The 11,306-nt window shown below is 30.1% G+C and overlaps 1 protein-coding gene across 1 annotated transcript; it reads right to left on the reverse strand.

Annotated features, from left to right (window-relative positions):
• Positions 1-2,101: 2,101 nt before the first annotated feature.
• Positions 2,102-3,672, reverse strand: LOC124918916 ((+)-neomenthol dehydrogenase-like). Its single transcript, XM_047458990.1, has 4 exons — positions 3,365-3,672; positions 3,109-3,174; positions 2,831-3,013; positions 2,102-2,555 (listed from the first exon to the last, which is right to left on the reverse strand). The coding sequence occupies exons 1-4, from the start codon at positions 3,638-3,640 to the stop codon at positions 2,178-2,180; spliced, it is 903 nt and encodes a 300-aa protein (XP_047314946.1). The 5' UTR covers positions 3,641-3,672; the 3' UTR covers positions 2,102-2,177.
• Between the last annotated feature and the right edge of the window lie 7,634 nt (positions 3,673-11,306).

Consider the following 11,306-nt stretch of genomic DNA (forward strand, 5'->3'; position numbering starts at 1 on the left):
TATACAATAAATTAATTGTACAAATATATACGTTTAAGTGGGTTTTTTTTCTATTAAAAATAAAATATATATATATATATATATATATATATATATATATATATAAAAAAAAAAAGCTGGTCTCAACTAACTATATTATCTTTATGAATATATTCAGAAATAAAGTATTTTATCTAAATATAATTCCTTCACTCCCCCCAAATAATGTCTTATATTTGTAATTCCATATTCATGAAAATCGAAGTTGATTGAGATTCAACAAATAAACGAGATATTTGGGTAGTTGTTGAAAAGTTTTGATATAACAGTCCTGTGTACATATTTGTGTATCAATTATTTATTATTTTTAATGGACTATCTATTTAGAGAGAAATCATCAAACTTTTAATAATAGTAGTTGTCTTAGGTGTATCATTCATAATACTATTATTATTACGTTTTTTTGAGATTTTTTCAAGAAAGTCAGTAGAGTCGATTGAAAAATTAATCATTTTTTTCGAAGATTTACAAGCTCGGTAACTTATTTAGTACCGTTTTTTTCTTTTCTTTTCATGTTTTGTAAAGAAAAAGAAAAAAAAAGGTTATTATCATCCGTAATTAGTTCTATGAGTACCACTGTAGGGGTGTTCAACCGGCCGGTTAAACGGTTCCGGTTAATACCGATTTTGGCTTTTATTTTACAAACCGGTTAACCGGCCGTTAATGGTATCGGTTTTACCGGTTCTAGTTCTACCGGTTCTAGTTCTACCGGTTTTGGTCGGTTCTGGCCGGTTTACCGGGTTTAACCAGGAACCGATAATTCAAATTTTTTAAATTAAGTAATAAACTTATAAAATATTTTTTTTTTAAATTATTGTTCGCAATTTCCTATTATACTATTCTCTATCTTTTCTTGTCTCTATTATAATATATTATATTATTATAATATAATATAAATATATTATATTATAATAATATATTTTATTTATATATTTAGGAATATGTTATAATATATAATTTTATTGTAACAATATAATATATTTTATAGCTATTCTGTTAGGTTTTTATATGTTTTTTGAGAAAATTCAAATTTATTATGTCGATTAGTTTTTGACCAACCAAGTATAAGCGAATATGATTGAATTCCCTTCTCAACCGATAGAACGAGAAGTGGAATCGGTCAATTATAATTTATAACTTTGATTTTAGGTGTTTCCGTGTTAGACGTGTTGGAGAGAAAGTTAAAACATGAAGTGAAAGTTGAACTTTGAAGACATGAAGTTTTAATTTGCTCAACTATTTTGATTTTGTTAATTTATAATTCTACGTTATCGTATCGTTATAAAAACAATTTTACACATTTTAATGAAATTATTTTAATTTGTTTTTAATTTATTTTTGTAAAATTTTATATAAATTATAATGTTTTTTAAAAATTATTTTATAAAAATTATTTATAAAATAATTAATACAAATTATAAAATATAAAAATATATAATTAAATTATTACCGATTTACCGGTTAAACCGTTAGAAAAATAGGGAAACCGAAAACCGAATCGTTTAACCGGTAAAAAACCGATTAACCTGAACCGCTAGAACCGGTTAACCAATAAACCGTTAAAATGAAACCGGTTAACTATCGGTTCGGTTGGATTACCGATTTTTCGGTTTTTTTTGCACAGCCCTAAGTACCAGAATATATAGTTGTCCAAATTGGGATTCGAACAAAAATCCTCTTCAGAAGAAATGCTAGACTCGTGGTGATGGTTACAATTACAACAACATTTAGCATTATTATAGGCAGACTTGGCAATCGGGTAAGCCTAATAAGTTCTTGAGTTAGGGTATACTTATATGAGGCAGCACATTATAAATTTTAAATTAAAAGATCCGAATTTTTACAAAAGTTTAGTGATTTATTTTTATAACTTATTAACATGGAATTATTTTTATAATTTATGAACTAGGGCAGTCCAAATTCAAGGTCAATTCTGAATTTATAGATTGTTTGAGCGTTTGGTGTAAACCTGAGAGAAAAATACATTGATACTTAATTTGAGAAAAAGTACATTACTTAATTTATTCAAATAGAGATGATAACTAATATAGAAAAGTTTGGTTTCAAACAAGTATTGTTTCATTGAACATACAAAAGGTAACTCAAGACAACATAATATAAGAACACTTAACTAATTTTCATTCGAAAGAAGAGACAATAGCCTTGTAAAAGAATGCTCCAGAAATCCCATCCGACAACAATGCAACTCTAACCAGGCTTTCGGCTCCTTCTTCCACAGAAATTGCACCACTATTGGCATTCAAATTTGTCTTAACAAAACATGGGCAAGCACAGTTCACAAGAATGTCCGGAAACTCCTTGGCTACAAGTCTACTGTAAGCATTCAAAGCTGCTTTTGATAATATATAAGAAGCAAGGATCTTTGGCCATCCTTTGGCTTCCATAGTTTCATCTTTATAATCCTTAAGGAACTCTTTCACCACCTCGTCTATTCTTTCTTCCGTCAGTTTGTCAACATCCTTTAGAACTCCCCTAGCCCATTCATTCGGTAAGTTCTGAAAAATAAAGAAGGATAATAAATTATACGAATTATAGTTATGGTTGTGGATCAGTGTGTCCTAGTTTCCTCCAAACTAAAATTTAAGAATAAAATCTAGTTTATAAACCTGAATATATATAGTGTTGGAGATTAGATAGGTAGAGTTAAGATCATATTATCCACCACACCATATATCTCAGATCGTACAGTTAAAACTAAGAAAATCGTCCAAAATAGATTGAAAACGTGCATGAGTTTGACATAAACACAAAGGGATAATGTGAATCGTACTTGTAACCTTCCCATTGAAGAAGAGACATTCAAAATCCTCGGTGAATGAGAGAGCTGAAGAAGGGGAACAAACGCTTTGATCATATTTTTTGTACCGTAATAATTCACTTGTAGACATTCTTCTGTCATCTCATATGTGTGAGAAGTTGCCATTACATTAGATTTGTCTTCTGTCCATCCTTGCTGCCAAATTAAATTAGAAAATGAAAACAAGATATTAAAATGTTCTGGTATAAGGGTAAGTAAATTCAAAATATTATATTAAAATTAGACATTACCTTTCCAACAACATCTTTCATGTATTCCCAATCAACATTAGATCCTAAAATACCAGCATTATTGATCTGCCAAATATATTATAGGGACGAATATATATAAGGATTCAAATAAATACATGAATATATATATATTATTGTGTTTTCTAAATTTAGCTCTTATATATATCATCATATATGACCATATTATTTAACAAAATCAATAACTTTCAAAATAAGAATTATATACTACATTGAATTAAAGCTAGAAATACATTACCAAGATATCAAGCTTGCCAAACTTCGCCTTGATAAAATCAACTAGGGGAGGAATGGTAGATGGGTCCGCAACATCAAGCCGATGAAAGATAATATCGTGAACGACGTCATCACCAACCGACTCTTTAAGCTTCTCGAGAGCTTCAAGCCCTCTTTTCTCGTCTCTAGCTGTCATAACAACGGTAATACCGGTGACAGACAGTTGTCTACATATTTCTAACCCTAATCCTTTGTTTGATCCGGTCACAATTGCACACCTAATTGGTTTTGCATCCATATTTATCTCTATTTATTTCTGTTTTAGTCTTACTTAAGATGAGAGCTTTATATAGAGATTGTTGAAGCACTTTATCTCTTGATAGATAAAGTAATCAATGACAAAGAGAATAGTCAGATAGGTGAGGTAAGTGATTACGTGTTATGTAGTAACAAAAGAAGAGAAGAGATCAAGAACAAATTGCTTACAAAAAGAAATGACTTTTCTTGATTAGACTATTGCTATTATATGATCTCGTTGTTTAAAAATATGTATCATGTTTGTTCGAAATATCTTTTTTTTATATGAAAACAAACTTCAAAGTTTCTTCAAGCATACGTAATTCGGAATAGAGTTCGGGTAGATCTAACCAACCGAAATAGAACTTTGTTTGTGTTTCTTGTTGAGTAAGTTGAGATGGGTCGTGAGAAAAGATTTTTGAGAATAATTAAAAAAGATAATATAAGTCAAGTCTATGCATAAAAGAGATGTTTGACTGAAAGAATAATATTCTTATTCTAATAAAGCTTGGTAGAATTAAATTGTGAGGTGTTCTATATATTCGGATCACTTTGAAGTTTTAGTCTAATTCATTTTAGGAATTTATTTTGTATTGGATAATAGGTATAATTTTTCTTATACATCTATTTAATTTTTAAATATCTATATATGATTTTGTTAATTTAATGGTTCATTGTACATTATTTTTGTTTGAAATTACTTATTGTACATTTATTTTTGTTTGAAATATGTAAAACTATTTCAAGTAGTACAAAACAAATAACATAACTTCAAGTATGAATTATTTTTATTCTATGATTGAAATTTGAACAATGATAACTAATTTAAAATCACACATAGTCTAAGATTTCAACTAGGTTGTGTTTCTCATATTGGAATTAAAACATATTTTAACTAATAAAAACTCATTTCGTTTTCAAATTAAATTACATTCATTCTCACACCCAATTAATTTCAGTAAAGGGAAATTCGTCATTTTTGTGTAAAGCCGGTATAATCGTCCGATTCAAGCATATTATGAGTTTTGTATTAAGATATCATAATATATATTTCGTAATATTTATCATATTATTTGCATTTTAACTATATATAATTATCAGACATCCTCCTCTCTTTCAAAATCAATATTCTTTTATTCTTAGAGATGATTTTATGACAGAACACAAACACACAATATATAAATATGAAGGAAAGAATGAGTAACAACTTCGTTCTCGTTTTAGCCTGCAACATCGGTGTCTAAAAATGAAACAAAACAAATATATCGTCGTTTGAGAATGAAGTTGAAAAAGTTATTTCAAACAGAGGTGAAATCTTAGCCATAATGGGACTTGAAAAAATAAAAATAAAAATGTAAATACCGCGTATAAGAGAAATTTTAGTGCATATTTTCAACATAAATTAACGGTTTTATGACATTTTAAAAGATTTTAGATATTTAAGGCATAACTTTGGACAAAATAAATGTATAAGTAGATAAATTTCAAACTTAAGTTAAATTTATATAAAGTATTATACCTATTAACTATACTATTTTATCTTTAATTAATTTTTTAGAACACTAAATTTATTTCATTATTTCTAATTAATCGTGAAGTCCCAACTAAATGCTGTAAAACCCATGAAATATAATACAGTTCAAGTTTTGACATTATTTGTCGAAAATTATTCATGACCAACTCAAACATCATAAAAAAAATCACCAAATTTGTGTGATAAAAAAGAGTAATAATTCAAAAATACACCAACATCAATTATCACACAAGCGGCTGAAAACACTGGTTAGCCAGGAACTCAAAAGAAGAAATAATCCGTATGTCGTATGATTATGACGAAGGAAACTTGGAAAATATTATGCTAAATAAATAATTAAAAAGTAGACTTTCTTTCCTTACCATAGTTGAAGAAAACAGCATAGAAGCGTGAAGAAATTAAAGTGGGAATTCCATAATCTATTTTGATTCTTCTAACCAGTCTTTTTCAAGCATATTTAACAAACCAAAAAAGTTTGTCCTTTCCATTTTGAGCTCTACTCTTTGAATGATCTTACACTTTAAAAAAATAATAGAATAAGCTGAAATTGTTTTTTATTCTTTAATTTAAAAATTGAGTCCTTTAAATTGATTGGCAGATGATGATCTAAAAGTTCAAATCAAATATTAGGATAATCCGAACCATAATAATATATTCTATCAATTAGCATAAGTTAATCAAACTATATGGAACAATCATAAAAGATCACAAACAAAATCTTTTTTAAAACATTTAAATTAGAAGGCATTGTTGCAATTTGGGATAATTAAATCCTCTCAACTTAATCAAATATCATTTCACTCTCCTTTTCATTAATCAAATCACTCAATCAATTAACTAAAATACTCAATATCATAGTTTTAAAACATGGCCCGGTCATCAACCCGGTGAAAGGACAAGAGTTACTAGTTCAACCGATGGGGTCAACTGGTTCAACCAGTGAGTTTTATATAATAATAAAATAATACTAAAGTAGTAAAAAAATCAGCAAATTGTTTATACAATTGTAACCCCCGGAGGTGGCCCCGTAGTTTAGCACGCGTCGGACGACACGTGGCAATATGGATGGTCCGATGTGGCCTGAGGTTCGATGCGTTTCAACCTTATTTTGAATGTCAAACATCTTTTAAAATGAAATATTTAATTTTTAAAAGATTTTAATAAATACATGGGAGCTTTAAAAATTATTTATGTAAAAATAATTAGTTCTTAATTCAAATTTTAATAATTTGGAGATCAAATAATAATTTGATTAAAACCCAATTTAAATTAATTAAACATAACTAATTAAAAAGATTATTTATTTGAAAACAGAGTCGTCAAGTGATTTTAGAAAAATCAATAAAAGGTACATGTATAAACGTACTTTATACCAGAGTTAATATAAGGGGTTCAGTTTTTGGTTACGCTCGGGAAAGGGCTTTCACGCTATGTCTTATGCGCTCGCCTAAGGACGATTTTATTTTTTAAACAAAAGTCTTGCTATTACGAAATTTATTTATAACATTTATTTTCTTTAATTAGTAGTCCAGAGGTCCTAAACAATTATAGGTTTAAATTGCGTAAATAATTATACAAAATTATTTAAAAGGGTGTACATGCGATTGCGTTGATAAACTAAGTAAAAACTTTGAAAAAATATCAGAAAAATGTTAAAATTTAAAAATAAATTCAAACGGGGTCTTAGCCAAAATATTTGTTTAGGAAATATCCAAAAAATATATAAATATCATTTTCTAACCTTTCGGGAATATTTGAAAATATATCCGGGTTCCAAAATTATAAAAATAATTTTGGAACAAAATAGGCCCTAGGACCAGAGTCCTAAGATCCGGGTTCGTTTTTGCCAAACGGGCTCGGACAAGCTTGGTCTAGACTTGAGTGGTCTAAATCAGGGCTCGGGAGTGTGGGTCCTTAAATCCGGAGGGCTTAGTCCTGGATTCGGGAGGCTCGGTCCCAAACTTCGACGGTTCGGTCTTAGACCTAAGTGGCTCGGTCTCAGGTCAAGTTTGTCAGTCTAATACTTCGTTCCTAGGGTTAGGAGTTTCTCGGTCCTATGTTAAGAGAAGGCTCGATCGTAGGTTAGAAAAATTGGTCCTAAGCTAAAGGGAATGTTGGATCCTTTTTCAAGAACATCGGTCATAATCTTTAGTCCAAGCTCAAGAACATCGGTCCAAGTACTCGGTCTTAGCTCAAGAACACCAGTCTTAGGTGAGAAAATTCAGTCTAGGTTCCTCGGTCCCAAAACAATTTTCTTGGTCATTGGTTTCGGTCAGGACCGAAGATTCTTGGTCTTGGTCCTTCAGGACTCGATCGTCGGAGATCGAATGTTCTTGAATTAGTTAATAATTTCATGTGTTATAACTTTTGATACAGATCATGATCATGATCTGTAAGTTATAGTTAATTCATAAGATTATGGGGAACAAAAGCCCTAACCTTAATCACGATCAATTGATCTCTACAAAGATCAATTTTTAAAAATCGTTTCTAGGTCAAATTTTGGGATCTTTTGAATGAGGCCATTTTCAAGGCCTATATCTTGTCCCATTAGTTTTGAAATGATGTACATAGTTGAACACAATCAAAACAAGAACATCATAGCAGCTCAAAACACTTTTTGAAAACGATATTCAAATTCATTTTTTTCAAAATTTCAGTTTGATCAAACATGATCGAAATGATGTTATAATGATCTAGAAATCATCCCAACATGTTTAGCAGCTATTTGAATCAAAAATTCAAGATTAAAGCTCAAGAATATTAATTTTTAAAAAATCAGTATTTCAATCCAATTTTTCGTTTTTTTGGTTTAAGGTTGATTTGATCAAAACTCTTTCAACATAAAATTCATACAATATCTAGGGAATGATTCTAAACAAAGAAATCACACAATTCAACCATAGAACAGATCAAACCGATCAAACTTAAAAAAAATCTAATTTTCAATCACAGATTAAAATTCAAAGAATCTGAAAGCTTACCAACACTTGGAGAATACTTCTAGGAGTTGTTGAAAGCTTTTCTGAAGCCTAGATTAAAGCTTTGATCATCGGAGATGATTTTCACAAAAATCAGTTTTGGCCAGAATTTGAATTCTTTGATTCAGGTTGTAATATGTGATATTTATTTGATAGATTGGAAGAAGGATAGTTGGGGAGTATTTATACCCCATCTAGGTCGGTTAAGGTGGGGAAATTCAACTTCAATTTAATGTTCGAAGTTCTTATCCCTAACTTTGATCTTATCTTGGGCAGCCTAGATCTATGGTAAGGTGGCTATTTTAGGCATAGGTTTAATGATGGTGAGGATAAGTCGAGTACGTGGGAGGAAAAATGAAGGGATAAGGTTGATAAATGACGAAGTTATCCCTTTAGAAAGATCGCCAGAGTTCGTCGCGAACTGTTGGAATTCGCGAAGAATACGAACAAAACGACGTCGTTTTGCCTTAGAAAAACGCGTTGTTGCGTTATGTTTATGTTCTGTTGGTGTTGGTGTTGGTGTTGGGGCCTTCCGTTAATGTCCTAGCTAATGGACGTCTTCCGGTCTACTTTGGTCCGGGCGCGCGTGTGACTCCTTACAGCGGGATGCGGGGCGTCTTCCTGGGCGTTTGATAAAAATTTAGCGTTGATCTGATGACTGATATTCTGGCTGTAAAAATTAAATATAATTTCGACTACACTAGATTGTCAGTTTTTATTTGTAATAAAAGAGTTATTTGAAATCGAATTATAATCCATTTTTTGCATTTTTTTCACCAAAAATTCCACAAAAATATTTTTGGAAACATAATAAAAATTATGTTCATTATTTTTATTTTTGGGTATTTTGGGGTATTTATTTAATTGTTTTAAGCCATAAATTATAAATAATTTATGTTTAAAATCATAATTAAATAATTTCAATCCCTTCTTGAGTTTAATTTGGGTAAATAAATACAATATTTTAACCTCAAACTATTTTTGGGTTTTTATTTATTTTTTCTAATTAAGGTTTAATTATTACAATAATTAATATTAATTTGATTCTTAATCCCTCTTTTGGTTATTTTGAATATAAAAATTCAAAATATTACTTTAATATTATAAATTGGAGTATGTCAAATTTCCATGCTTACAACAATAATGATCAAAGTAGATAGCAAAATTCAAAATATTGATTTGTAATTACAATATGTTCATTGCCTCTATTAAGGACAACACAATTAAAATAAACACAAACTCTTAAGTCGTGAATTATGCGAGGGACAAAGCTTCAAATCAAACTACAATCTCTGATTTTTGGATAACTATGATTTTATCTAAAGAATAAACTAGGTTTAATTTTTGACTTACAATGCCACTTTAAATTGTTTTTTAGTCTGGTAAAAGCATAATCAGTTGGTTCATGTAAGAGGTGGAACTTTATGTGAATGAAAGAGTTTGTCATTCTTAGTGTCAAAAAATAAAAATCGGTAATCTACCCAAATGGAACTAGAAATAGGTAAAACCCAATAAGAAAAAAATTAGAAGAGGGGAACTGAAAGAGTGATAAGTGAGAAAGAAAAAAAAATATTTTTTTTTAAATATGATAAACCCGCTGGGTTAACCCGGGATGCCGAATTTCCGGTTCAACCGGTGGGTTGGTCGGGTTTAACTAGGCTAATTTCATTTCCAATTTTTTCATCAACCCAACCCGATTTGACGATCGGTTCACCGGGTTTGTTGATCCGACCGACATCCTAGGTCGGCTTTCAAAACTATGCTCAATACCTATTTATTTTAAATTATTAAATTTTATTTTTATCATTATATATTAATAGTCTTTTTTTAAAAAAAAAAAAACTCTATTTCACGAAGAGTGATAGGGGAGGAAATGAGAGAAGGGATGATGTGGCTTAAGCTAATTGGTTAGAAAAAGGAAAAAGAAAAAAGAGAAAAGTGTGAGGAAAGAGAGAAAATAGAGAAATTATTTTATTTTTTCAGCCAATCAGATTGTGCGTCACGTCATTCACTCTCCTATTTTTTCACTTTAATTCTCTCCCCTAATCATTTCTTCTTCACGAAATACTACTCATTATAACTTTGTAAATAACTTGTTACGGATCAAAACCTAAGTCAGAAATATACAAATGTCAATTTGGATCTCTAATTTAGGAATGGTTAGATAATGAACATGATTGGGTACGACTCACTCTTTTTCTTATTTTGTTTCACTTTGCAAACTTAATATTTTTTACAATAATAAATTTAGTTTGTGATTACAACTCTTTTTTTCAGTTAACAATGATACAAAACAATATTGTAAATTAGTCAAAGAAAATTAGAAGTTAAATTTTCTTTACAATAAAAGTCCACACATAACAATTGTCTCAACAACAGTAGCCTAGAGAACAATAGCCAATCAAAGAAAGACACATCTGATTGTACTTGTTAAAGTTCTTAATTTTAAAGATAATAATAAACTGTCAATAAAAATAGGAGAGGGTATCAAAACTTAATTAGTCAAAAAAAGGAGGACATTAACTCATTATTGTGTCCCCTTCACAATTTACATGTTTCCAAAATAATTACCAGGTATAAGTTGAATCATAATTTTGTGGCTCTTTATTGGGTTGGATCATATTTTATGAATTTTTTCAAACTTCATTATCTGAAAATATAAACATCTGAAAATATAAACGAGGTTTCTCTTTTAACGATTTTAAATGTCATTAACTTACACTAATAGAAAATGTATAATTACCGAGTACTCTCAATAAGAGCGATCGAATGCTCTCGAAAATATTTATTTCACCGAGAGCATCATTCTTCCCTCGCTGATATTTGTTAAGACCACCGAGAGCATCCGTTCTCACTTACAAATAGTTTTTTATTATCGAAAGCCTTTGGTGTCAGCTCCCGGTGAAATAATATTTCCGAGGGCCCCAATTATGCCCTCAATAAAATCGTTTTAATTTTACCCCAACCGCTTCTTTTCTTCTTTCTTTCTTCTTCCTCTCCTTCTCCCTTTCTTGTTTCTTTCTTTCTCTGATTCTCCGCCCACAAATTTTCCGTCCTCAGTCCGTCCTTCGCCCAGTACAGATTTGATTCTGCCCTCCTCCGGCCACAGATCAATTCCGTGCCTTTCTTCGTCAGCTTCCCGATTCCCTCGT

Source organism: Impatiens glandulifera, chromosome 1, assembly GCF_907164915.1.
Source record: "Impatiens glandulifera chromosome 1, dImpGla2.1, whole genome shotgun sequence".
NCBI classification, from domain to species: Eukaryota; Viridiplantae; Streptophyta; class Magnoliopsida; order Ericales; family Balsaminaceae; genus Impatiens; species Impatiens glandulifera.

What these genes read in the sequence shown, in the direction of transcription:
- LOC124918916 (XM_047458990.1), bottom strand. Translation starts at nt 3,640, where the DNA reads ATGGATGCAAAACCAATTAGGTGTGCAATTGTGACCGGATCAAACAAA. An exon ending in TGAAAGATGTTGTTGGAAAG is followed by an intron (nt 3,014 to 3,108) that starts GTAATGTCTAAT and finishes TTAATTTGGCAG; the next exon opens with CAAGGATGGACAGAAGACAA. An exon ending in CTTCAATGGGAAGGTTACAA is followed by an intron (nt 2,556 to 2,830) that starts GTACGATTCACA and finishes TTTATTTTTCAG; the next exon opens with AACTTACCGAATGAATGGGC.